Raw genomic sequence first — 26,879 nt, forward strand, 5'->3', positions numbered from 1 at the left:
TTAAAAAAAGAACTCGATATCACGCGCTTGTGCAAAACGACCTTATACAAATAGACCACCGCACACTGAGCAAAAAAAGTTTTTTCCAGAGAAATTAGTCCGATTTTTACTTTTTTTAAAAATTTAATAACAATTTTTTTTACTAAACCCTCTCATTTTGTTAAAACTACTAATATTTACGTAAAAAATCATAAAATCAGCAAAAAAAGTTCTTAATAATATCCAGCAGATTACAACATTAAAAATATTTTTTTTATTGGCAAATATTAATGAATAAAGAATAAAAATACTTGAAGAAATTATTTCTTAACTTTTTGTTCTAGACATATGTAAACTAAAAAGGCTTAGTTAACATTTTCTTAAATCCATAGTAATTGATAATGCTATCAAAAAATTTAATAAACAAGCACATCAATTTTAAATTACTTGAAAAAATCCTTCCCTAATGATACTTTATGATTAATTATAGTTTAATGATTTTACATTCTATAAACAAATTCACAACTTGTCAACAAATTTTATCATTGAGCCAGAATAGTTTATTTGATAAAAAAAACTAAATTTTACACCCTATGGTGGCTTTAGCACCGGAGGTACTAAAGGTACATTAAGATAACTGTCGTGCCAAAAATCAGGCCTCTGAAAGAAAAAAGTTCATTACTATTTTAGGAATTTTTGATGATATTATTAGTCATACCTTGTAAAATTAAAAATTCTTATTTTCTATAAAAAATTTTAAAATGTACGAATAATGATCATTTTACCAATAGCTTTTATAATTTAATTTTTCTTACTGTCGCTTCTTACCAAGTTTAAAAAAATGGTTGAATTTTATTAAAGCATAACATATTTTTCTCGGGGAAAACTTTTTTATACAATTCTACTGTTTCCAATTTTAAAAATAAGTAAATAACCTTCAAATAGTTATTTGTTTAAAGAATATTTTCGTTTAAATAAATTTTTAGAATAATTTCAGGCATAGAAAAATTTACTTTCAAAATTTGAAACAGTGCAGTTAATGCTTGCCCCAGAAAAATAAGCCTTCATTTGTTACAATCACACGATTTTGTAAAAAGTAAAAATAAATTTTTGTTGTCAATGTTTCTTCTCATTAAAAATAATGTTTTTATTTCAAGTGACATAATCAGTAATATTATTTAGTTTCTTAAAAACATAGAAAAACTATTTTTTCAGAGATCTGTAAGCTCTAGACTAGACTAAGTTGTCCAGAAAAAAACCTTTTTTGTTCCAATATTCACCGGTCAAGTCAGTGACGAGGAAAACTTAATGCTTTGCGGAAATAGTATATTAAATTTCACAGAGAAAAATTGTCCTTGATAAGCAAACACATAAATTTTTCGCAGTTTTTCAGACATCTTGGCTGGTATTAGAACACGGGTAGTAGAAATTAGATAAGTTTTAAGTTATTACTGAGTGGCATTGCTCAGAGCAGTTTGCGCTTTTTCTTGAACGATCTGCTCTGCACGGTACACTTTCCAACAAATTAGATAGTCTCTGGCAAGCTTAAATAAAGTATAGTAATTGGTCACTGTAAGCAAAGTCATCGACAACACTTGATACCATTCTATTGTGTGTAGCAGTATCATCAGTTGAAAAGCCACAAGCGATATCTGAAGACCTAACAGTGAACAAAGCAGCATAGTCGGGTTGCTGAATAGTGCCTGTAAATAAAAAAGAAAAGTGATCAACCTCGACCCGTGCCAACAATTACCGAGTGGAAAGTAAAAAATTAATGTTCCGTGCAGAGGAAAATTTAGTGTCGGATCACAGTGTTGCAACTACTGTTCAAAAAGGAGAACACCTCACCATTTTTAACCAATCTTAAGGGTTTTTTTGGTTGGAATTAAAGAGCATCAAGTGTGCTCAAAAAACTCAACGAGACATATTTTTTATTTTTATAAAGGAAAGTTTTAAAAAAAAAAGTCTAGCGCGATTAAATTAAAACTTTTTAAATATTTAATAAATTATTGAAAGTATTGCACATATTTTATTTTTGTTCTTTTTGCTGAAAATTAGTATTTTTAAAATAAAATTTTAACATAAAATCATAAAGTTTCGAAGAAGACGCAAGATTTCTGAAAATTGTGCGTCACGTTATTTTTTTTCCGTCGGAACTTAGCATTTTTAAGCAAAATCATCAAGACATCTAATTTTCGACCATTTTAGGTTATGTGGATGTTTTACATAGGAAACGGGTATTTTTAATCAAATAGGATTAGATTCTAAAGAATAGTTTTTAAACACATTTTTCGGTTTTGTTAGTATTTTTTATCGGAACTTTACATTTTTAAACAATAATAATTTTTTAACAATTTTAGTTTGCGTTAGTGTTTTACATAGAAAATTGCATTATAAAACAAAAATCACTACAGTTCGAACAAGATTTTCAATTTTTGAATAGTTTTAGGTTATTTTCACTTTTTTTTTTAAACAGGAATTCGGTTATTAAAAAAAAAACAACAAAAGTGAAAAAATTAGATTACAAAGAAGATTCACAACTTGTTCACAATTTTAGGTTATGGTGGCGTTTGAAAGTATACCGGAAATCTGTATTTTTAACAAAACTCAAAAGATTTTCCAGATTATCATCTAGAATCATTGAATTTCAAACAATATAAACATTTTTTGAAAAATTCTAGGTGTTATCTTAGTGTTATTTGTTTAAAACTGGTATTTATATTAAAAAAATAATTATATTTTAAAGCATTTGTTTATATATTTAAAGAAAAATTGTATATTAATTCTGAAGTAAAGATATAAATGTTCATTAACTATAAAAAAAATATTGTCTTTGCTTGTCTTTTTTATTTGAAAATTAATGTCTTTTGGTCGAGCATTTAACTATTTGGTTGAAAATGAATCTGTTCTTTTCAGGATTGAACTATTTTGTTGAAAGGAGTTAAAAATCTTAATGAATTATGTAAAATGATTGTAATGTAAAAGGGAATAATTCTATATTCATTTTGAAAAGACCGAACAAATAAAAAGAAGAAAAATCTATAAAAATAAAAAAGACAAAAAACTCAAATAGGAAAAGCTAATTAATATCCGATAAAAAATGTTTCTTTGTTTCAAATTTGTTGACTAAAAAGGTATAGTTAATGTGTGTTCAGATTCGAAAATAATTCGTTTTGCCTTAATAATGAATTATCCTGATGTTTACACTCAACATTCGACTGTGTTATAAATTAATTAATTTTAATTATAGACAATTTTCATAACAAACTCCAGACAATTGTTGAAACTTAAAATATAGGCCTATTAAAAATGATTTTAGTTAATAAATTGAAAGTTTGAATTTTATTACCGGAAAAAATTTGGTTTAATCTTATATGTATCTAAATAGCTTACGAAAATTATTAGTCCAAAAAATTCACGATTTTAGCAAGTAAGAATCACTTTTCTTTCGAAAAACGGATGAAAACATTCTATTTGTTTACTTAAATTATTTTTAACAATGCTAAAAGTTACGATTTATCAATATTTTTTCGTTTACTATGTCTGGCAAGACCCTTCGATACACACTACACAGCAAAGAATTTTTGTTATAAAAAATTATACAATATACATACTGTATATTTGTTTACTTTAATTATTTATATCAAAGCTAAATGCTAAGCCTTAACAATTTTGTGGAGTTTAGTAAGTCTACTAAACTACTTCAATGGATAAAAAATGAAAAATAATTTAAGAACAAAATATTTATCTTAAAAATAAACTTTTTATGTAAATTTTTTTTTAAGAATAGGCTCACAAGTAAAAAATAAGAAATATCGCTTCGAAGCTTGATAATCATTTAACGCTCTCTAAATCTAAAAAGGAAACCGTCAAATCATTTCACAATTAAAAGCTATAGACTTTTTTGAACAGTAAATTTCATATTTTCACCACTGTGGAGTTGTTCAACTATTCTGACAAACGAAAAAGATCCGTCACTAAAGAAAAATCTACATCGATCATTTTGCTAAAGTGTTTACAAGTTTCTGTCCCAAATGTAATCCAAGTGATCGAGCATCAAGTTACAGGGTCTAAAATTTATAATAATCGTATACTGCACTGACTACTCGACTGTAAATAAAAGAAAGGCCAAACTGATTTTTAGTAGTACCTGGGTATAGACAAGAAAATTTGTAATATTTTATTGCCTATGAAGGAAGACTGTCTCGATTCTAAAAATAGATCGCTTCCGGGACATAGTCGTAGAAATATTGTACTAGAAAACCTCAAAGATTTGGGAAAATGTTTTTGAAAAATTCTTGAATTAGTAGTTTCCGATTTGGAAAGTTTTCTCTACATCAGGCCTGTCTAGCGAAGAGAAATTCCAGATATTTTCAAGGAGAGAGAAGTGGTGATGGAAGTGCACCATCTGGACTTTAACTTAATTTCTCCTCGCAAGACAGGCAGGATCTACACCGAAGAATTGAATAGAGTTTATCACAGATATTTTTGCTGAGGGAGATAACGCAATCAAAATCATTGTCATTTGAACGTCTGCTAAGTCCGAGATCCATGTTTAGGTGAAATAAAATAAGAAAATAGAAAGGTATATTCGCTTACGTGGAAACGATAGTGGCTCGAGTTTCCTGGTTCGGCGGCTGTGCAAAGACCTTCCGAACGGTACATCTCTTTGTTGTGCTTAACAAGCGATCCATGTGGCCACAAAACAGAATCGTTCCATGTCTGCGCTGGCAGATGGTTATTACGACCTTCAACTTTGTACCACCTTCCCAGGTGGAGGGCAGCCTTGTGTAAAACGTCGCAGTACCTAACGATCAAAGAAATAAAATCATCAGAAATCAAAAACACTTCCCTTCTCTTCGACCTTCTGTATCCTCTCGGAGTGTCTACAGGGTGACTGTTTTAATCAAAGAATAAAATTCCCGGTTTGCAAATATTTTTCCCGGTCAATAAATTATAAAAAATCGAAATATAAAGCTAAACAATAAAAGTACAAGTAATACAAAATAAACAACAAACTAAAGCATTCAAAGTTGGATTCTTGAATTTTTAACTTTTAAAATTCAAGTTTAAAAGTTTTTTAAATTCAAAAATTTTCTATTGAATTGTTCAGTAATTTACAAGTATAAACTGGAAGGTACTAACACTTTTCAACTGAATAATTTCAAGTTTAATGAATTTAAACTGCAAAATTCAGAATTTTTAACATTCATTAATTATAGAATTCAAAGATTTAAATTAAATCCCAAAAATATGAATTCAGGTTAACATTTTCAATACTTTAAATTAAAAAATAAATCAAGGAACTTTAAAAATGGTCAAAATTATATTATTCGGATATTTCAGACCAATAAATATTTAGAAATTCACATTTTTTCAACTTCAAAGTTCTTAAATTAGAATTTTTATTTTAAATAGTTTAAGCATCCTTGCAAAACATTAAAATTGTATTTAAAAATCTTGAGAAATCTAGAACTAGTTTTAAATTTTTTCAAATTTAGCTTTAGTTTCGAAATTTTTTCAAAACTTCTCAATAACTTTAAAAATTAATTGAATTTTCCCTACAAATTTGAGAAAATCCTGCGAATTAAAAAAAATGTCCTTAAAATTTGGATTTCTAAATAACCATTGATTACTGATTATTTTTGGAACCAATTAGTGTAATTTTAAGAGACATTTCGAAGTATAAAAAAGATTAAAAATTAATTTAGAACATGAAATGATTTTAAATAATTTTAACGAAGTTTGTTTACCCAAAAAATTTGATTATACGTAACGAAATTTTGGTGCAAATACTCAAAACTAATTTGAAACAAAATGTAGATTTTTGCAGTTTACAAAAAAATGTAGAGGCTTTTTAAGAATTGTGAGAGGCTCCAAACGAATAAAAACATTTTCTTAAAATTCCTAGGAAAATGAAAAATGATTATTTTAAAAAATTATTTTAACAGAATATTCAAAAAGATTGAAGAGAATTTCAATATTATTAAAAGCGAGAATTTAAGGATTTTTTTAATTTTAAAGATTTTCTAAAAATTGTAGGAAAACTTTATTTATTAAGTTTAAAATATGTTTAGAAGTCCTGAAATTTTTTTTCTTCCAAAATTTCGTTTAAATTACTTGATATCATTTTAATAAAATACTTTAAGGGCATGTGATACTTAGAAAATTATCGATTTTACCAGTTTTAGGTTCCCCCGGCTTTTTTTCTAGAATAAGAAATATTTTGTCTTAAAAATTTGGGAAATGATAGCGAATATTCTAACAACGTGCGTGTATATTTTGAGGTTATGTGTGTTACAATTCACCCGAGCGTTGTTTCCAAACTACACAATATGTTTGGCCGAAAACTTTGGACTTACAAATAAACATAGTAACTAATCTCCCGGACCTTACCTTGTTTGCAGCCAACCAAAAAAGTTTATTTCATAAATAATTTCCAGATTATCGGAAAGGCAGAGACGAAAAACGACGTAACCTCAAAATAATGCATATGCATAAAATTTTTATTTAGCACAATAAATTTTTGTTGTTATTATCCCTCAACAAAGAGTCCCGGGACGTCCGTTATGATATTTTATAGCATCTCCGAATTCAGTTTTTAAAAATTTTCATTTTTGTGGAAAAAAAGCCGGGGAAACTGTAAGTATCACATGCCCTTAATTACAAATTATTTACGAATCTGGAAATTCTTTAACTTTCAACGGATTTAGAATCGTTTTACCAAATCAAATATTTTACAGTTTTTAATACTTAAAGTACCGATCTATTTTAAAAATTCTTTATTTATCTTTACAGTTGATAAAATAAAACTATTTTTTATCAAAAATTTGCAAATTTAAACGTTTTTAATTTGTTAAGTCTTCAAGACTTCACGTTAAAATTCTTTAAATGAAAAATATAAGCTTAAAAATAAAAATCTAAAAGAGAGGATTTTTCAGACAAAAGATTGTCGAATTACGCATTATAAACTGAATGATATCATTATTTAAAAAAAATCAATTGGACCCATTATTTAAAAAAAGGATTGAAATCGAAATTAGACAGATTTTTCTTCTGAAAATTGGTAAAATTCCTGGTCAAGAAATAAACTCACTGTCAGGTCCCGGTTTTTCCCGGTCTCAGAAAATTCCCAGTCGTTTCCCGGTTTTGAAAGAAAGAAATTTCCGGTAATTTCGCAGTTCACAAAAGTCTTTCACGGCGACTGAACTTAAAAAATGCAAACTTTAAAGTCAAAAGTTTTTCATGTGGTTTAATAAAACCTGGATTGCAAATTAAAGGAAAGAGGAACTCTTGAATTTCAAACTTTTAAAATTAAAGTATGACATTTTTTTTACAAATGCTCAATAATTTTTAAGTCGAAAATCGAAGCTTTTAACACTTTTCAATCAGAAAATTTGAACGCAGAAACATTTACACTCTTTTTTATTCTCTTGAAACCTTTCAAAATGCTTAATAAGCATCTAAGTATACGGTTCGAAATCTACAAAAATCTACATGTTGCTTTAAATCTTTTTTATCTTTTCTAAATATCTGAATAACATTTAAAATTATTCGATTTTTTAAAACATTTTGTAATCTGGCAAAATTGAAAATTTTGGATTTAAACTTTTCTGCATTCTTTTCCTGAAATTTATGAAATTAATTTGAAAGTTTTTAAATATATTTAATTTTAATTCAAATCTTCAAAAATCTAAATTTTGTTAAAAATTTTTTGAAATATTTTCAAGTGAAGATTTCAGATGTCAAAAAATTATCTAGAAAATGTCTAAGAAATTGTTTTTTTATTTCACAAACTTTTAAAAAGTTTCAAGACAAATTTAGGTTAGTTTAAAAGATATTTAAGACCGTAAAATTTGGAAAAAATGAGGAAATATTTTATAAATGTTCGGAAATCTTTAAATGTATTAAAATCTTTTTAAATATTCTCTTGAAATTAATTTTAATTTCAAATTCTTTTAAAATGTTTAAGAATCTACATTTTGTTAAAGAAAATTATGAACTATTTTCAAGCTTTTAATTATTTTAAAACTGCAAAACTAGACAAACTTTACCTAAAAATCAAAGCTTAAATAATAAATTAAGATATTCTAATTTTTCGCCATAATTTCATTTTTTTCATCTCTGAAAGTGTGAAAAAGTTTAAAAGTTATAGTGCCGTAGCAAAATATTAAGAACATAATTATTTCCCAAAATTAAAACGTATTTGCAATTAACATGATCTCTTTTATCAATAATGTTTAGAAATATTCAGAATTGAATTTTAGCAAGAGGTTATGAATAGAATCCTTTGCCATTTTTCAAACATTTGTTCAAAAAGTTAAGAACAGAATTGTTGTCTACATTATTAATTATTCAGTTACAATCCAAATGTCCTGTTTTTAAAAAAACATTTTTAGAATTAAAATTTCTTATTTCGAAATTGCGATTTAAAAAATATTAGAAATTTCAAAAGAACAAACTGAAAAGTCACTCAGTCATATTCGCGCAGTATGCAACCCATCAGGCATTCAAAAACGTGTGCGGCATACAACAGTATTTCAATTTATATTTGATATTTCTTTTATGGTAGAAAATTTAACAATCAGGTTTAATATCCCTTTAAAAAATAAAAATTTGGTTTAAAATTGATTTATTTTGTTAAAAACTGATGTTTTTTTGGTACGAAATGAACCTTTTTGGTTAAAAATACAATATTTATTAACGAAAATATAAGTATTTTATTTTTTGTTGAAAATTTCTCTTTTTTGATAGACATTTAATCTTCTTGGTTAAAAAATTATCCATTTCGTAGAAAATTTGCCTTTTTTGGGTAGAAAATTTATCTTTTGGATTGAAAATTCAACGGCGTGGTTAAAAATTTTTCTATTCTGATGAAAATTTATCTTTTGTGGTATAAAATTAATCTTCTTGGTGATTAATTCACCTTTTGGTTGAAAATTCATGTCGTTTGTTCAAATATGTTATCTTTTGGTAGAAAATTACCTTTTTTCTTAATCAGATTCGATAAAAATCAAATCAATCTAATTAATTCTCGTAATTTTCGTTTATTATATATTTTTTCAACAATTGAAGACCGTAAGACATACAAAAAATTACACATGTATTACCTTTTTTTTTAGTGAATATTCATTTCTCTGGTTGAAAATTAGTTTTTTGTGTTGAAAATTAATTTTCTTTAACTAAATTTAATGTCGAAATTTTGTTGTGCTGATATTTAATATTTTTGGTAAAAAATTGATCTATTTCCTTACAAAATTTTTGTAGAAAATTAATATTATTGGTTGCAATATCCTTTTTTGGATGAGAATTAGTTTCTTTCTTTTTTTAGTTAAAAAATTTAATCTTTTCGGTTGATAATTCATCTGTTTGGTAGAAAATTGAAATATTTTGTCTTGAATTTATCTTTTTTGGTTTAAAACTTATTTCTCTAACTTAAAATTAAACTATTTTATTTTTTGTTCGTGCATCATTTTAGTCAAAAGTTGATTTCTTTGGTTAAAAATTTAAAAAGCCTTGTTGAAAATTCATTTTTTTAAATGAATTTTCTAATTTGTTATTTTGGTAGAAAATGCTTTTTTTCAAAAATTCGTCTTTATGACTAAAAAAAAAACACAATATTTTGGATGAGATTTTTTTCATTATTGATTGAAAAATCTTTCTTTATTAAAAATTTAACTCTTCTGTTAAAAATTCGTATTCTTTATCTTTTTTCATAGATTCATCAGTTTGGTTAAAAATCACCTTTTTTTTGGTTGACAGTTAATTATTTTGACTGAAAATGTAATAATATAATTTTTCTTTGATTGAATTTTAAATTTTGCTCAGTTCTATTATGCATCAAAATGTGACAATCTTTGTCACTGCCCTATTAGACTGAAACTTAATTCTTAATTATGTGTGTGAATTTGGCAACATTCCTTCCTTTGAGTTTTTCAAATGACCAAATCGGTATTGAGCAAAAGCCACAACAATACTTTGGAGCTTTTCGTGGCACACCTATTTTTTGTTTAGAGAATATAAGAATTAGGAAAAATGTCAGTTTAGAGACTCACCTTACAGGATAAGCTTGTGCAAAATGTGCACTCAGCCTTCCAAGCCAGAACAAAACTATGTGCTGTGTCACCCACCTCACGTTAAAATTTAAATGCTGAGGTGCAAATATAATCGGTGCTATTCCACAGAGATAGGCACTGCCAGAGGATGCGAAAAGGGCTCGTTTCAATCTTCGATTGAAGTCTAATCTCAGACTCGATACCTCCGCCCTGATAGCTGGTGCACTTAATGAGCAATTGTGTAACGGCCTGTCTGTAATTAAGCATATGGAAAAATCAATACTACCAATAAATTACAAAGATTCTAGCCAAATTTAAAAAAGGTCTTTACCGAGCAAGTATTTTGTTTTGCGATCATCTTTCACGTACGAATGCGTAGTCGATATGTCGAAAAAAGGCCCTATACTCACGCCGAACATCAAAAAATAGACAGAAATACTTCTGGAAGTAAGTGAATAGAATTTTAATACACACATTGACATCGTAGTATTCCCCTATGGATAGAAATCTCAGATTATTCTCAGGTGAAATAGCCTGGCCGGTTTGAGACTATCTGCAGGTTAGATTTGGATGATTTAGTCTCAGAGATAGTCAGAGAGATTTGGGTCCTTTTAGTTAGAGGTACTTTTAAGAGTGATGCGAGGGCAATATAATGGTCCTTTTGTATTCGTCACGCACCGGGCCAACCCGACTCTCCCTTTTTAAATTTTTATTCAAATTATTAACACTTTTTTTAAATTCATGAATTTTCTCATTATACTTATTTATAATTATAACTTATATACTAATATACAATTTACGAGTTGAATTAAAAAATATTGTCTTTTTTCGCGTATATCATTCAGGGTGGCCATTTTTGTTTAAATGTTCGTCTCCCGGCTTTCTCCCGCTTCTCCCGGTGCATATTCGTGATTTCTCTCGGTTTATGAAAAAATTAACTTTCTTTGTAAAACCCACGGTTTTTTCACATATATTATAAATTTCGGAAGTCGATAAATGTCAGCAAACTTTTTTGCAAAAAATGAATTCCTTTTTAAATCAAATGATAAGAAGGATAATGAAATTGTTGTTTCTGATACAGGAAAGTACATATAAGCGTTTTGCTGAGTAATTGAAATTGCATTATTTATAATTGAAAGCATTCAAAATAAATAATTAAAGATTGAAGACTTTTAAATTTGAATAATTTGAATTCAAAGCGATTAAAATTTGACAATTTAATATTGAAAACTAAATTGAATCTTTCAAATGCCAAGCTTCTGATATTCTAGATTTTTAAATTGTCATGACATAATTAAATTATAAGTTAACATTAAAACTAATTAGAAAACGTTTTCTGAAATGAAAATTGAATATAATTATTAAAAATAAATGCCTTTCGAAATATGTGGCAATTTTAAACGAGAACGTAAAAAATAAAAAAATGTATACTTCCAAACGTTGAAACTTAAACGAATGGGAAATTTATTTAAAACTGAATAAAATTTTAGGCACCAGAAATTGTGTTCTTAAAACTTTTTTATACTATAACACTTTAAAATTTAAATTATTGGAAGTGAATTAAAATCGGTTAAAAATTAAGACTTTTCAAGTTGCCAATAATACTTTCCAAAATTTAACCAATTCAATTTTAATTAAAAATTAAAACCTAAAAAGGGGAAAAAAAAATTTTATTTAGTATTGTTAATAAAAATTCAAAAATCTAAAATTGTAACCACTTGCAATTACCGAAAGTGTGCTTTTACTGATGCATCAATTTCAGATAGATTAATTTTCATCGTTTTTTATTTTAAAATTAATTAAAAATGTTTTTGATTTCAAATCTTTATTTAGAATTATCATTCATTCTATAAATTATCGTATATAAAATATTTTTCAATTTGAAATGACTTATTTGTTTAAATTTTCAAATAAATTTATTTGGTAATTAATCTAAATTCAACTATTTTCTTAAAAAGTCATCTTTTTTTATCGAAATTTCAACTGATTTATTAAACAATTGTATTTCTGGATAGAGAATCAATCCTTTTGGTGTAAAAATCTGATTAGTTGGAAAAGTCATATTTTTTAGTTGAAAATTCATCTTCCTTGCTTCAAAATTAAACGGGCTTGTAAAATAGTCATATTTTCAAATTAAAAATTAAAAATTATGCTTGAAAATACAACTCTTCCTGGTTGATGTTTAAACTCTTCCGTTTGAAAATTCGATCATTTGGTTCAATATTCGTCGATTAAGAAAGTGTAATGAAAACTGTATTTGGTGTGCAAGTTGTAATTTTGAATAAAATTGTACTTTTTCAACCGAAAAAAAAAGATGACAAAAGATGAGAAACCCCACAATAGGAGAAAAAGGTGACAAATTTCTAAAATAGGTGACAAAAGGTGACAAAAGGTGAATAGGTGACACTCTGTGACGACTGTGCTTGTTATTTATGAGCGTATTTTTATTTCAATTTCGGAAAAGACATTTTAAAGCCTTCAGACCATTTAAACGAGGACCTTTAAATATATCTACCTGAGTGTCTGCGGAGAATTTCTCAAAGTTTCTCAGAGACTTGAGAATCTTTAGCATATACTCTGAGATTTCTATCGGTAGGATCGTAACCGAAATTAGTAAAATAAGGAGAAATACTCACGGATAGCAAAGATAAAAGACTTTCATGATATTATGCTTCTCGCTCATGTAGTAGAGGCACCAGCCAAGAATTCCGATCACGATTATGAGAAGAATAACTCTAAGGAACATTATTTTAGAAAATATTAAATTGACAATACTAGAAAATAAGAGCGGTCTGGCTTTTCTTTTATATCTCACCCAGCTTTTAAAATAAGATATAAAATTAATATTAACACCACAATTTTGTTATTAACCAAATTATAATTATTTTGTTAAAAAAGAAAAGGATTTCCTGTGAAAAAACGTGAATACAAGCAGACTTAAAAAATTGCAAATCTGATTAAAATTGTAATGATTTTTGTTTCAAAATATCAGTGTTTGTTGTCAAAAGCTAACTCAATCTCAAATTGTTTAAGAATTGCTTAACATTTATTTTTTAAAAACGATGTTTAGTGTAAAATGCTAACATAACTTAAAAATGTTAAAAATTGTGAATCTTGTCCTAACCCTAACTTTTTAAATTAAAAATACCAATCCCGGTAAAAAAACCTCAAATAATCTAAAATTGTTCAAAATTTGAAAAAATCTAAAGTTTTCATAGTAAAAATAATAATTTTCGACCAAGAACACTAAAATAATAAAAAAGTGTTAAAAGATCCTAAAACATGTTCAAATCATGATGATTTTTTTGTTTAATATCAATTAAACTAAAAAGAGTTATTTTTTTTTATTGTTAAAAATACCAACTTTCGAAGAAAAACACTAACACAGTCCAAACATTTTTAAAATTATTATTTTACAGAAATTATCATGATTTTTGTTTTCAAATTCACACCAAAATCAATCAATTTATTTAAAAAAATAATAATATTTAGAGGTGGCGCAATTCCCATGAAATGTAACACGTATTTCCCATAAAAAAATACTTTTTAAAATTTTTTATTCAAAATCATCAATATTAGTTTAATCGAATTGAAACTCAACGTTTCTTATTACAATGAGTCATATCATTTAAATAAAATATTCCTTATCAAATATCGCCCCAATAAGTATGTTTTATAGGGTCCCAAAAAAACCCACAATTTAAAAATGGGGTTTGCGAGTTTTTGGCGGTAATTATGATTACCGCCATTAGACTAATTCTAGAAAATTGCAGTTTTTAAAATTTTACACATTTGTCCCATTTTCAATCAGAGTGATGTAAATAATTAATTTGAGTTGATTAAATAAATTTTTTTAAACAATTCATTATTACTTTTAATAAACTTAAATTTCAAGAATACTAGAAATGTATGTTTTTTTCTGGAATTTTCAACTATTTGGTTATTGCTTTTTTTTACTTGGAGTGAGTTAGTAATTAATTCAGTTTAGCAAAAATAATTATTTAAACAGATTATTATTGTTTATAATTATCTTCTTCTTTATCGATGCTAAATAGTTGCGGCTTCTTCTGAAAATTTGAATTTTTTACCTTACTTTTTACGTATTTAAGTAATAAATAATGCAAGTTACCAAAAACAATTGTTTAGACAATTAATAATTGTTTATAACTATCTTATCTTAGATAAGTGCTAAAAATTTGCGGTTTTTTCTTAACTCTTAAACTTTTTGTCCACTTTTCACTGAGTGAGGTATTAATTGATGCAGGTAAACGAAGACGCTTACTTAAACAATTGATTATTGTTTATAACCATCTTCTCTTAGAGTAATGTTAGAAAGTTTATTTTTTCCAAACCTTTAGTTTTACTTTGGCTTTTTAATTATGAAAAAATAAGGAGTGAACCTCAGCAACCATCATTTTCTTTAAATAGTTATGTATTTTTTAAAGCGAATTAGTTTTGCTCTTTTCCCGATGATTAAAGAAAAAAATGTTAATAAAAAAGCTATCTTACAGAAGAAACAGAAACACAGAATGTAGTAATTAGGAGTAGGTGGGAGGACTAGGTCTGTAAATGACTTGAATAAGTTTTGTTTTGAATTACAAAAAGAAGTTTATTGAAAAAGCGTAAAAGAAAAGTTTGGTTTTAACATACACATACACATATTTTCCTCCTTGCTTCCGGTACTCTGTTACAACTTGTAGTACATATTTTTTCTGACTTTCGTCTGGAGCAAGAAAGGAAATTAAGTCAGATATCAATTTAACGAAGATCCGTTTTATTTTATAAAATTATATTTAAAAAAAAAGAGATTGTTTAAAATACGATTATCTCTAATGTTTATTTATTATTTGTTCACAGATAAAAGGGCAAAGAAAAGTTAAACCTTTCGGAAAAAACGCAACTTCCTAGCACTTATCTAAGAGAAGATAGTTATAAACAATAATTAATTGTTTGAACTATGTTTTTTAACTTGCATTATTTATTACTTCACTATGTAAAAATTGGAAAAAAATATAAACATGTCAGAATAGACCGCAACTTTCTAGCATTAATAAAGAAGAAGATATTTATAATCACTCATAGTTTGTTTAAATAATTATATTTTCTAAATTGAATTAATTATTAAGTCAGTCAAGTGAAAACTAGACAATTAGTTGAAGTTTTAAAAATTCGCAACTTTCTAGCATTATTAAAATTAAATATTAATAACAATAATAATACATTGTTTGTTGAGATTAATGACTACATTACTGTCATTGAAAATTGGATAAAAACTTGAAATTTGTTGATAAAAACCGCCACTTTCTGACTTTATTCTCAGAGAAAACTGCTAAAAACAATAACAAATCATTTGAACAATTTATTTAAATACCTAAATGTCAGTATAAAGTAGTATTTTATATGATAGAAATAATTGTGTTAAATTTAATGCAGCTTGCGACACCTCTAAATTATTTAAAAAAAAAAAGAAAGAAAATGGAATTGAAATCAGTTCAAACTAGCATTTTTGAACAAAAATCATTATAAGTGGAACAAGATTCAGAATCTTTGATCAATTTTGGATTATGTTTGTGTTTTTAGTCGGAAATTGGTATTCCTGATAAAAAAAACAGATTTTAAAGAAGATTCACAACTTTCAACAATTTTACGTTATTCTAGCATTCTACAACAAAAACTGGCATTTCGAAACAAAAATAATTTTCGGTTACGTTAGTGGTTTACAAAAAAATTGTTATATTAAAACATAAATCATTATAATTTGAATAATATTTACAATCTTTCAAAAATTTTCGATTATGTTATTTTTAATAAGAAAAAGATTTGGAAAAAGATTTACAAATTTCAGCAATTTCAGGTTATGTTAGCGGTAAACACAACACCATAAACTGGTATTTTGAAACAAAAGTCATTATAATTTTAACAAGATTTATATCTTTTAACAATTTCAGATTACGTTGATATTTTTTGTGTGAAATTATTGGTATTTTTATGAATGAATTATAATATTGAAAAAAAAATATAACAAATTTTTTGACAACTTTAGGTTATGTTAAAATTTCTCTTTGGAAATTGGTGATTTAAAAAAACAACGCTATGCTTACTAGAAGATTTACAATGCTGAACAAAATATTTACAATATTTACAGAATAATAGCTTATATTTGTATTTTTTCATCCTTATTATTTTTTTAATCAAAATAGCAAATTTTATTTACTATTAAGGGCATGTGACATAGCTAAATACCTATATTACCGACGACAGTTTTTCAGTTCACTGAATGTTTTTTTGAACCTAAGAACTTTTTTTGTAAATAAAATATAGAGCTGAAACTTTGGGAAATGTATTAGAGTACAATAAAGTACGTTTAGGTACTGCATTTTGGTAGGAACTTCACTGAAAATTATTTCATCTTTTTTCTGAACCTCAACATTTTTTGAACGTTCGAACTTTTTTTATACATAAAATATCGGTCTCAAACTTTGAGAAATGTGAAAGTCGAAAGAAAACTACGTTTAACTACAAAGCTTAATAATATAAAAGATGTAAAAAAATATATTTCAACAATCAATTCCAAAGGCATCAGCCGGTAACCTTGCACACGAAAATTCGAAACCTGGCGGCCACTAGACGAGGCTCTAGAGGGTTCGTATTTTCGTGTACATCGTTATCGGCTGATGCCGTTGAAATATTTTTTTTACATCTGTTATTATTAAGCTTTGTACTCAAACGTAGTTTTCTTTCGACTCTTGCATTTCTCAAAGTTTGAGACCGATATTTTATGTATAAAAAAAGTTCGAACGTTCAAAAAATGTTGAGGTTCAGAAAAAAGATAAAATAATTTTCAGTAAAGTTCCTACCAAAATGCAGTACCTAAACGTACTTTATTGTACTCTAATACATTTCCCAAAGTTTCAGCTCGATATTTTATTTACAAAAAAAATTCTTAGGTTCAAAAAAACATTCAGTGAACTGAAAAACTGTCGTCGGTAATATAGGTATTTAGCTGTGTCACATGCCCTTAATCAGGGGCTACTTTCACTGTACTGCCCAATGCAAAAAATGTGTCACGAGAGTTGAAAACAGCCGTGCGGCGGCGCTAGTAGTAACTTTGTTCTACAAAACCATGCAGTATCATAGGAAAAATGCATAAAAATTACAAAACAAATATGAAAAACCCTTTAAAATCACTTGTTCTTCATAGTGTAGAGTCAGGTATTAAATAAGATTGACAAAAATAGAATTTAAAAATATCCGAAACTAAAACTCACCGACTTCAAGACCGACTTGTAAAATAAACGAATGATCAAATTCCCACAAATATTTTATTTCTCGAAATTTAGAACTTCTGAACATAGTTAATTTATTATTAATTTATTAGCTATTGATAAAATTATAAATAAGGCAAACAATTTAATTAATAATCAATAATTAATTTATTAATTACTTTTGCAAATTTTAAATTTCGTCCAACTTAAATTTCAGCAATAGATATATTTATGAGATTTAAAAATTCATTTATTTTATAATTCCGCATTTTTTTCTTTCTAATTTATGATTTTGTCATTCATTCTTTCGTTATTTTGCGTTAGTCCCCGATATTCAAACACTTTTAAATATAGTGATGAAGAACTAATTTTTTTTTATATTGCCTTTTTAAAATATAATGCTACCATACTATATAATAAATATAATTATTATATCTATAGATGACAAACAAGGAATTTGATCAATCCTAAAATATGGTTCTATATTACAATGAAATAACGAACTCTTAAATGTGATATTTTTCTAATCAATTAGGCTTTCTAACGAAACTAAAATATTGTAACATTTGGATATCACTATTAAAGAAAGCCCAATAACGAATTTTTTTATCTTTAACAACACTCAAATTAATCGAAAATTATTTTTCGATGTGCTATAATAAATCCATGTTGAAATTAAATTCTGAGAATTGAGAGCAAGAAAATAAGTGTTATCATCTTGTTTTTAAATTTATTTAAATGTAATTTTCATAAGATTCTTGAGAAATTTAAAAGATTTAAAAATATTTCAGGCTTGTCAGAAAAGAATCTAGAAGATGTTAAAGCAATTTTTTTATAATATAGAAATTTACAAAATATTATGAAAAATTCAAGTGCTTTTAAAAGATGTTTAGAATTTTTAGAAGTTGGGAAAGAGTCAAGAAATATTTGGTAAATTTTCGATAATATTTCCGAGTTTTCAAATATTTGTAATCTATCTAACACGTCTTAAATTCCTGAAAATATTTTTAACTGGCATGAATTTTTAAAAAAATTTTAAATATCATTCCCAAGTTTTAAAAATTACCTTATAATCTTCTAAATTTCCTCAGCAATTTTAAGAAAATTTGTTTATTCTCTTGGTAACTTTCAAAATTCTTTTAAATTCTACTACATATTTCTTGAAATTACCCGATTTTTGTTCTTTTTTATTTTGCAATCTTACCAAATTTCAAATTTTAATTTTTTCATAGCTTCTAAGCCTTCTAATTTCTAAAAATTATTCAAATTTTTGCTGCATTTTTTATTGACTCTGCAACATTTTAAAAATTGCCTTAAAATCTTTCAGCATCTGCTTTCCCCATTTTTGAAATCTTCTAAGGTCTTTTTAAATAATCTCTTCAAATTAATTTTTCGAAATAAAAAATTATTTTAATTTTTCCTAAGAACCTGAAAAAATATATTTCATTTTCGTGATACTTTACAAAATCTTGAAAAAAACTTGACAAGTTTTAATTATTTTTGAATCGTTTCAAAACTTTGGAATATCTCTTAAACTCACTCAAATTTTTTCTAAAATTATGCATTATGGCAAAATTGAAAAATGTTGCTTTAAAATTTTTCACACTTTTTTAAAATTTCAGGAAATAATTCAACATTTTTTCCCATGAATTTTAAGAATTTTTTTTTCACACCCTGACAAAATTCAGTTTACCTAACAAATTTGTAAATCTTGAAAAATTAAAAAAAAATGGTCGCAAAGTGTTCCATATTCTTTAGAGCCACATTTTAAAATCTTTAAAACTTAAAATGATTTTTTAAAAATAAAACCGAACTATCGGCACAACTATTACATTATTACATAAATAAATCATTTTCTTGCTATATTTTTAAGAGTTTGTAACGGCTCATCATAACAAAAGTCATATGACAGTCAGAACAACTAGAACAAAGTTACTACTAGCGCCGCTGCATGGTCGTTTTCAATACATGGGCCATTTTCAACTCTCAGTGACAGGTAGAGTTCTGAGCCGTCTATATTACTTTGAGAACGGTAACGAGAATGAGAATATTACCGGGAATATAACCGAGTTGAAAATTCAACTCTTTTTTGAAAGTTTGTCTTTTTCATTTTAAAGTTTACCTTCTTTAGCAGAAATTAAACTTTGCTTTTTGATGAAAATGCAACTGTTTGGTTAGAAATGAAGCTATTATACTATTTTCTTGAAAACTTAACTATTTTTTTTAAATTTACTTTTTGTTTAAAATTTATATTTTGGTGTTAAAAAATGAACTGAAATATTTTCCGAATGAAAGTTCCACTTATAAAAAAAATTCGTTTTTTATTACAAATTCATCTTTTTTGGTACAAAATATATATTTTTGGATAAAAATGAAACTATTTGGTAGAGAATTTAACTATATTGTTAAAAATTCATCCTTTTTGGTATGAAAAATTCGTTTTTTTGGATTAAAATTTTTTTTTGTAAACAAAAATTTTTTTGCTTGACGATAAATTTAATATTTTTTGATAGAAATGCAACTATTTGCTAGAGATGAATTAAAAAAATGAGATTGATTTTCAAACAAAAAGATTACGTTCTAAATAAAAAAATAATTGTTGAACCAAAAAGATGAATTTTTATCTAAAATTATGGAGTATTTAACTGGAACAATAGTTACATCTTTAACCTTCAACTAAAAAAAAATTAACAAAATACTTAAATTTACGAAAAAAAATCCTTTTTATTCAAAGAAAAAAACAAGTTTTCAATCAAACAGCTTATTTTTCAACAAAATAATTTGTAACAAAAGAGTTGAACTTTCAGCCAAGTAATTTTATTTCGAACCTAAGAGGTGACTTTTTGACTAAAATTATTATTATTTAATTAGAATACTTACATTTTTACCTAAAAAGAAGAATTTTTAAACAAGAAAAGTAAATTTCAAAATAGAGTTAACTGGAATCTTTTTTGTATGAAAACTCAACTTTTTTTGTAATAAAAAATTATTTTGCTTTACGATCAATTTCATATTTTTAAATGAAAATGCAACTATTTGTTAGAGAATTCAACAATTTTGTTAAAAAGTCATCCTTTTTGGTTAAAAATTCGTCTTTTTGGATAGAAAATTCAATTTGTTTGGTGAAAAATGATTTTTTGTTAAAAAATTCATAGTTTGATCGTGAAAACTCGACTAAAATCTTTTTCAAAAGAAAATTCAACTATTTTTTTGAAAATTTATCTTTTTGATTTAAAACTTCATCTGTTATGAAAAAAATTTCATTTTTTGTATGAAAATGCAACTTTTTGATTAAAAATCGTTCTTCTTTGCTTGATAATTTAATTAATTTGTTTAAAACATTTGGTTGAATCGCTTTAATAAGAAATCGCGTTTTTGTTAAAGATTTATAGAGTTATCTCGATGATTAAAAGTATATTTATCTTTTTATAAATTAATCTTTTTTAATTGAAAATTTAACTACTTAAGTCAAAGTTAAACTAAATTGCGAAATTTTTTTTTATTGAAGGCTTATGTCTGGTTGATAATTTACATGTTCAGTGGAAAATACTTCTTTTTTTTATTATTTAGAATTAATTTTTTAACAGAAAATGGAACCTTTCCATTTTTTAAGATTGATATTTTTTAGTTAAGAGATTCGCGTTTTTTTAGTTTGAAATCTCCCTTTCTTGCGTAAAGATGCATCAGTCTCGTGGAAAATTAATTTTTTGTTGAACAGTCATATTTTTTGTTGAAAAATTGCATTTTTGTCAATAATATTTGTCTCTTGGTTTGAAGGTTCGATAATTTAGATAAACTTTTATTTATTTTTTGAGTGAAAAATCTTTATTTGTTGGAAATTCGTCTTTTTAGTTTTAAAATTCTTTTCTTTTGCTGCATAAATTTATTTATTTTTTGATTAAAATCAAAACTATGACACTTTTTTGTTGACAATTTATCTTTTCAGTTTGAATATTCAAATATTATGTTAAAAATTTAATTATTTTGTTAAAGAATTATCTTTTAAAGTAGAAAACACTTTTTTCAAATAAATTAATATATTTAAAAAATTTTTAATTTGTAAATGAAGCACTGTAATTCCTAAATATGCCTGAGCTAGCAAATAATGTATATTCAACCGCTGATTTAACCTGAACAATAAAAATATTGTTAAAAATCATAAATCCTTAAATTCTCTTAAATTCTTTCAAATTCTCCTTAATTCTGTCATATTCTCGGTCATATTCTAGTGACAGGAAGCTGCTATTAATTGAACAAAAATATTATATATACAATTTTCATCAAATATCAAAAATATTGTTCTCATTGTTCTATTATTTCACATAATACATACTGTACAACACAAAAACTTTGTATTAATATTAATTGTATATTTTAATTAAAAAATTGCTTCAAATATAAAGAAGAATGATCGCGCCCGTAGAGGTCGCGTTTGTTCTTTAGTATAATAAAAAATGAGATTTCGAACAAATCCTATTAACACAACATGTACTTGATTAAAAAAAAAATATTTTAGGCAATAAAAACGATTTTGACAAAAATGAAAGTTATTTAGACATGTTATTTTAGCCAATCAGCGAAGAAGTTGAAGAATAGTTTTAAAGGAAAAGTAAAAAAATAGTGACAACAGCGGCCAATTAGGTTTATACCTCATAATTTGTTGTACCGTTGGAAGCCAATGATCAGGTGCTATCGAATCCATGATTCTTTGCAAGAGGGCGTAAATAAATCTTCGGGCTACCATCGTGCCGATAAATATCAGTAAATGAGGATCTATCAGGTAGAAGTTCTAGAAAAAATTTTATTTTCAAAGAAAGAATTTGTATTTATATTCACTCCTGAGCAATATTTAATAAATAACGTACCATAGTATACTCGTTATACGATTGTGGTAGCCACCAAACAGTTCTGTACAAGTGGAGAAGTTGCAAACATGCCGCAATAATTGACGTGGCAAGAGAAAGAGCTTCAAACATTAATTGTCCATCTACAGGGATTGTTGGAATTGGTACATGTTTCGGGGCTAACAAACGCCCGCCTATTGAATCAACTGATTTTTTTTCATCCGCCCCATTGCCAATTGCAGAAGAGGAATTGGTACCGCCAATGTTCGGCGGACTAAATTGGATTCGACCTCCGGGTCCATTACGACCACCAGGATATCGGCGCCCTGGAGGCATTTTCTTTTCCTTGACATTCGACACTGTGATGCTGGTAAATTAAGGAAACAAATACATCATTTTAGTTAATTTCATTTAAATATATGACCAAAAAGTTTAAGTTTTTCGCGAAAAAAGGGAATTAATAGATGAATGAATTCTTTAAATTAAAATTAATGTAGGTACTATATTGAAGTCAATATAAATAATTACCCAATTCACCAAGAAAGTTAAATCTCAACCAAAAAGATACATTTTCAATCAATTAGTTGAATTTCCAACAGCGACAAGTTTATTTTAAATCAAATAGTTAAACTTTTAAGGAGAAGAAACGACTTTTCAACGCAATACATGAATTTTCAACAAAATAGTTTCAGTTTTATCCAAAGATATGTATTTTTAAACAAGAACCCTGATTTTTAACAAAGTATTTTAACTTGTAACCAATCAAGATTAATTATCAATGAAAAAATAACGGTTGATATTTCAGGTTCACAAATTTTAATTTTAAACAAAAAAAGTTCAAATCCAACCAAAAATTATGAATTTTCAATAATATAGTTAAGTTGTTTCCAACCGAAAAAATTCTCTACCAAAAGAAATTAAGTTTCAACAAAAGAGTTGAGTTTTCAAGCTAAAAAGTACAATGTTTTAGAAAACCTTTGGTTTTGAAACCTGAAGAGATGAAATTTTCAAGAACAAAAATTTATTTTTAACCTGATAGTTGATTTATTTCCACAAAATAGTTAATTTTTTTAAAAGCACTTGAATTTTTAACGAAATAGTTAAATTTTCAACAAAAAAGATACATACTTAACCAAACGGTCCTAGTTAAAAAAAACAGATTAAACTTAAATAAAAAACCGTGATATTTTTCACAACAAATGCTCAATTTTGCGCATAGTAGACGATTTTTGTCGAAGACGAGATTTTCGATTTCAAAAATATTTTTGTTTTGTATAAGAAAAAATTCTTTTTTAACTAAAAAAGATGACTTCTACCAAAAGATGAATTGTCAATCCAAAAGTACGAATTTTTTTTCCAAAAAGATGAATGCTCAACCAAAAAGTTCAATTTCTCACTAACAATATTATTTTTGAACATAAACGATTGCTTTTCTACCAAATTATATGTACCAGAAGTTCTGAAAGTTCTAATAAACGAAATTTTTTACTGGTTACTTTGTAAGCCAGTAATTTATTATTAAAACAGAAATAAAATTCACATTTTAAATTGCAATTGGAAAAATGTTTATGGGTAAAATATAAATGGGAAAAAATGTTTCGTTCATTTAAACGTTCGGAACTTCAAGTACAACCAAACGATGAATTTTCAATCCAGAAGTATGCATTTTCTATCCAAAAAGACAAATGTTTAACAAAACATTTGAATTTCCGACCAAAAAATATTACTTTAAAAAATAGTTACATTTTCAACAAAATAACTCAATTTTTAATAAAGCAGTTGAATTTTTAAACAAAATCTTTATTCCAACCAAGAAAAAATTAACTTTCCATAAAAAATATTAGTTTTCTACCTGAAGATGAATTGTCAATCCAATATTTGAATTATCCACCTACAAAGATAAATGTAAAACCAAATTGTCGAATTTCCAAACAAATAAGATTTAACTTCAATAAAAAAAGGTTGCATCTTCAACTTCATAATTTAATTTATTAGCCAAAAAGAGGATTAAAAAAAAGACAGTTGCCTTTTTAAAAATATCATTATTTCAAACAAGAAAAAATTAACTTAAAAAAAGTTTTAAATTCAAAATTGGAAATTGAAAAAATTATTACTCAAATAAAAAAATAAAATTTTGACAAAGTAGTTTAACTTTTAACCTTTTAGTAGTATTGTCAACCATAAAAGATGAGTTTTTCACAAAATGGTTTAATTTTAAATCAAAAAATTTTATTTCCATTAAATAGAAGAATTTTCAACCAAAAGAGATGAATTTTGAACCAAATATATTACAGTAGACTTTTGAATTAAAAAGAATGAACTTCGAATCATAAACGATAAATTTTCAAACAAAAAATTAGACTTTTTGAGAAAAAAGTATAATTTTGAGCAAAATAATTCAAATTTCAATTTAATAATAGAATTTTCAACTAAAAGAAACAAATTCTGAACTAAGATATTACAATATACACTTCAATTAAAAAGAATTATTTTCTCACCAAAAAAGATGATTTTTCTACCAAAACATGAATTTTCAATCAAAAAGTACGAATTTCCTATCCCACAAGGTGAATGTTCAACAAAACTGTTTAATTTTCGTCCAGAGAATATGAGTTTTTGAGAAAATAGTAGAATATTAAACCAAAAGAGATGAATTCTGACCAAAAATATTACAGTAGAATTTACAATTAAAAATAATGAACCTACATACAACCATAAAGGATGAATTTTCAACAAAAATAGATGACTCTTTAAGAAAAAAGTGTAATTTAAAAAAAAAAATAATTCAATTTTCAACTAAATAGTATAATTTTCAAACAAAAGAAATTAATTCACATAAAAAATGTAACAGTAGACTTTTGAGCGCAAAATAGTTGGATTTTCTCATTATTAATTCAGTTTGGCATTTACACAAAAAAAAACGAGAAAAAGGGAAAGTTTTTTGAAAATGGGGAAAAAAAAGAAATTCTTAAAAAAGAAAATGGAAGTGTGAAAATAAAATGGAAATTATATAAAGCTGGATAAAAAAATACTTTCATTCCAAAATATGTTGATAGTGTGACAAGATATTTGTACCCAAGGATTTTCTGTTTCATTTCCCAGTAAGTATGTCATGGAAGAAACCCTGTCACAAATAACCTCACAGTTTGAACAAAGATTTCAGCAGCACAGATTTTTGTTTATCCAACGCTATCTCTGCCAAGGCTTCAATTAAAGATAAAGAGTCTATACTTAAACCTTTTTTGACATATAAAGTATTAAATAAATGCTTTTAAACCTTGAGCCCTTTTTAAAAAATTGCTTTGAATTTAATATTACATAAAATTGTAACATTATGCAGAATGCGGAATAAGCTAAGAAAATATAATTTGATACAAATGGGTAGAACATTTTGAGAGATTTAGGCTAGAAGTTAATTAAGTTGTCAAATTTATAAAATGAGACATAAATTACAAATTAAAATATACACTATTAACTCCATAACCTTAATTAATAAATAAATTTTTTTTTATAACACTTGTATTCAATTTATTTATTATCTAGTCAACTTCCTGAAGTATTCTTTCAAAATTACAGAGACAAGAAAGAGCTGCTTCGATTTGAAGAGTTTTTATTTATACTGACTTGATTAATTCATTTAAATTACTTACGATTTTAGACAACACTCAGGAAAAAGTTTCTCGAATTCTTCTTCTCTTTTTAGTTTTTGTAAATTTCAGTAATAACTTATCTGGAAACATAACAAGTTACATCACATCACGATCAAGACATAACCTACAAATTTGGCAGACTGTAAATCCCGCGAAGTTAGCTTCTAGTACATCGATACTTCTAAAGTATCTATATCTCGAATCTCGATTGCTCTCAATTTGAACTTTCATCAAACCGTATTTTTCAAAGAAAAATTTAAAGAATCGAAATAGTTTTAAAATGAATTATACGAAAAATACGTGTAACAATAAGCCAAATGAAGGTAGTCATAATTCATGAAACTTTTGTCAAATGAAAAGTTTCATGAAAATTTCGAAACGCTTTAGCTTCACATATTAAAGCGGGAAAAATTTAAATATTAATTAATACGCAGGGTGTCCCAGACTCAAGTGTCCGAACTTATAGTGCTGTATAAAAATAAAAATAAATAAATCGAAAATGCCTTTTTCAAAAATCAGCTAAATTTTTAGTTTTTAAGTTATAAAATATTTAGGCTGGACCAATGAAGAACGCGGTATTACCAGACGTTAAGTCATCAAGCGTGTGCCGAGGTGGGGTTAGCCGTTAGCGAAGGGAGAACAGCGAGAACGGTCACCACGATCACTACACTACGTTGAACTCCCGCTCACTCTCAAATGACTGTTTATACCGCGCTCCTGATTGGTCTAGATTAAATATCTTATTACTCAAATACCAAAACTTCAACTGATTAGAAGTTTCGATCTATTTTTTTATACGGTAATAAATGTCCAGAAACTTGAATCTGGGATACCCTGCATAACGTTTTATGGTAATATGATATCAATGTTATTATTTACATTATTATGTTTCTAATTTCTTATTTTTTTATTGTAACTTTATTTTCTAAAGAAAACTTCCAGTTTTATAAGTTAATATTATAAAATTATTATTATACCAACAAGTATAATCTCTTTCGGGGTAACCGTGACCCTACTGAAAATTCCTATGTAGGAACCTATATATTTCACCGATAGGAAATTAAATAGGATCCTATATTTGTGCTT

General features: G+C 26.2%; 1 protein-coding gene across 3 annotated transcripts; it reads right to left on the reverse strand.

The window, feature by feature from the left end:
* Nucleotides 1-220: 220 nt before the first annotated feature.
* LOC117172442 (transmembrane protein 39A) lies at nucleotides 221-26,879 on the reverse strand. 3 transcript variants are annotated; one of them, XM_033360384.1, is made up of 9 exons: nucleotides 26,775-26,879; nucleotides 25,794-25,873; nucleotides 22,165-22,510; nucleotides 21,949-22,088; nucleotides 12,671-12,769; nucleotides 10,366-10,475; nucleotides 10,035-10,287; nucleotides 4,579-4,786; nucleotides 222-1,682 (listed from the first exon to the last, which is right to left on the reverse strand). In XM_033360384.1, the coding sequence occupies exons 3-9, from the start codon at nucleotides 22,477-22,479 to the stop codon at nucleotides 1,428-1,430; spliced, it is 1,380 nt and encodes a 459-aa protein (XP_033216275.1). In that variant the 5' UTR covers nucleotides 22,480-22,510; nucleotides 25,794-25,873; nucleotides 26,775-26,879; the 3' UTR covers nucleotides 222-1,427. The 3 variants fall into 3 exon arrangements, with proteins under 3 accessions (XP_033216277.1, XP_033216275.1, XP_033216276.1); XM_033360386.1 differs by lacking the exon at nucleotides 26,775-26,879 and having other exon boundaries at nucleotides 221-1,682; nucleotides 10,110-10,287; nucleotides 25,794-25,912; XM_033360385.1 differs by lacking the exon at nucleotides 26,775-26,879 and having other exon boundaries at nucleotides 10,366-10,472; nucleotides 25,794-25,912.

This window comes from Belonocnema kinseyi, chromosome 5 (assembly GCF_010883055.1).
Source record: "Belonocnema kinseyi isolate 2016_QV_RU_SX_M_011 chromosome 5, B_treatae_v1, whole genome shotgun sequence".
Taxonomy (NCBI): domain Eukaryota; kingdom Metazoa; phylum Arthropoda; class Insecta; order Hymenoptera; family Cynipidae; genus Belonocnema; species Belonocnema kinseyi.

Excerpts from the sequence above, each read along its gene's own strand:
- LOC117172442 (XM_033360384.1), bottom strand. The coding sequence starts at position 22,479 with ATGCCTCCAGGGCGCCGATATCCTGGTGGTCGTAATGGACCCGGAGGT. Across the intron at positions 22,089-22,164 it reads CGTATAACGAGTATACTATG|AACTTCTACCTGATAGATCC; the intron begins GTACGTTATTTA and ends AATTTTTTCTAG. Across the intron at positions 10,476-12,670 it reads GTCTTTTATCTTTGCTATCC|AAGTATTTCTGTCTATTTTT; the intron begins GTGAGTATTTCT and ends ACTTACTTCCAG.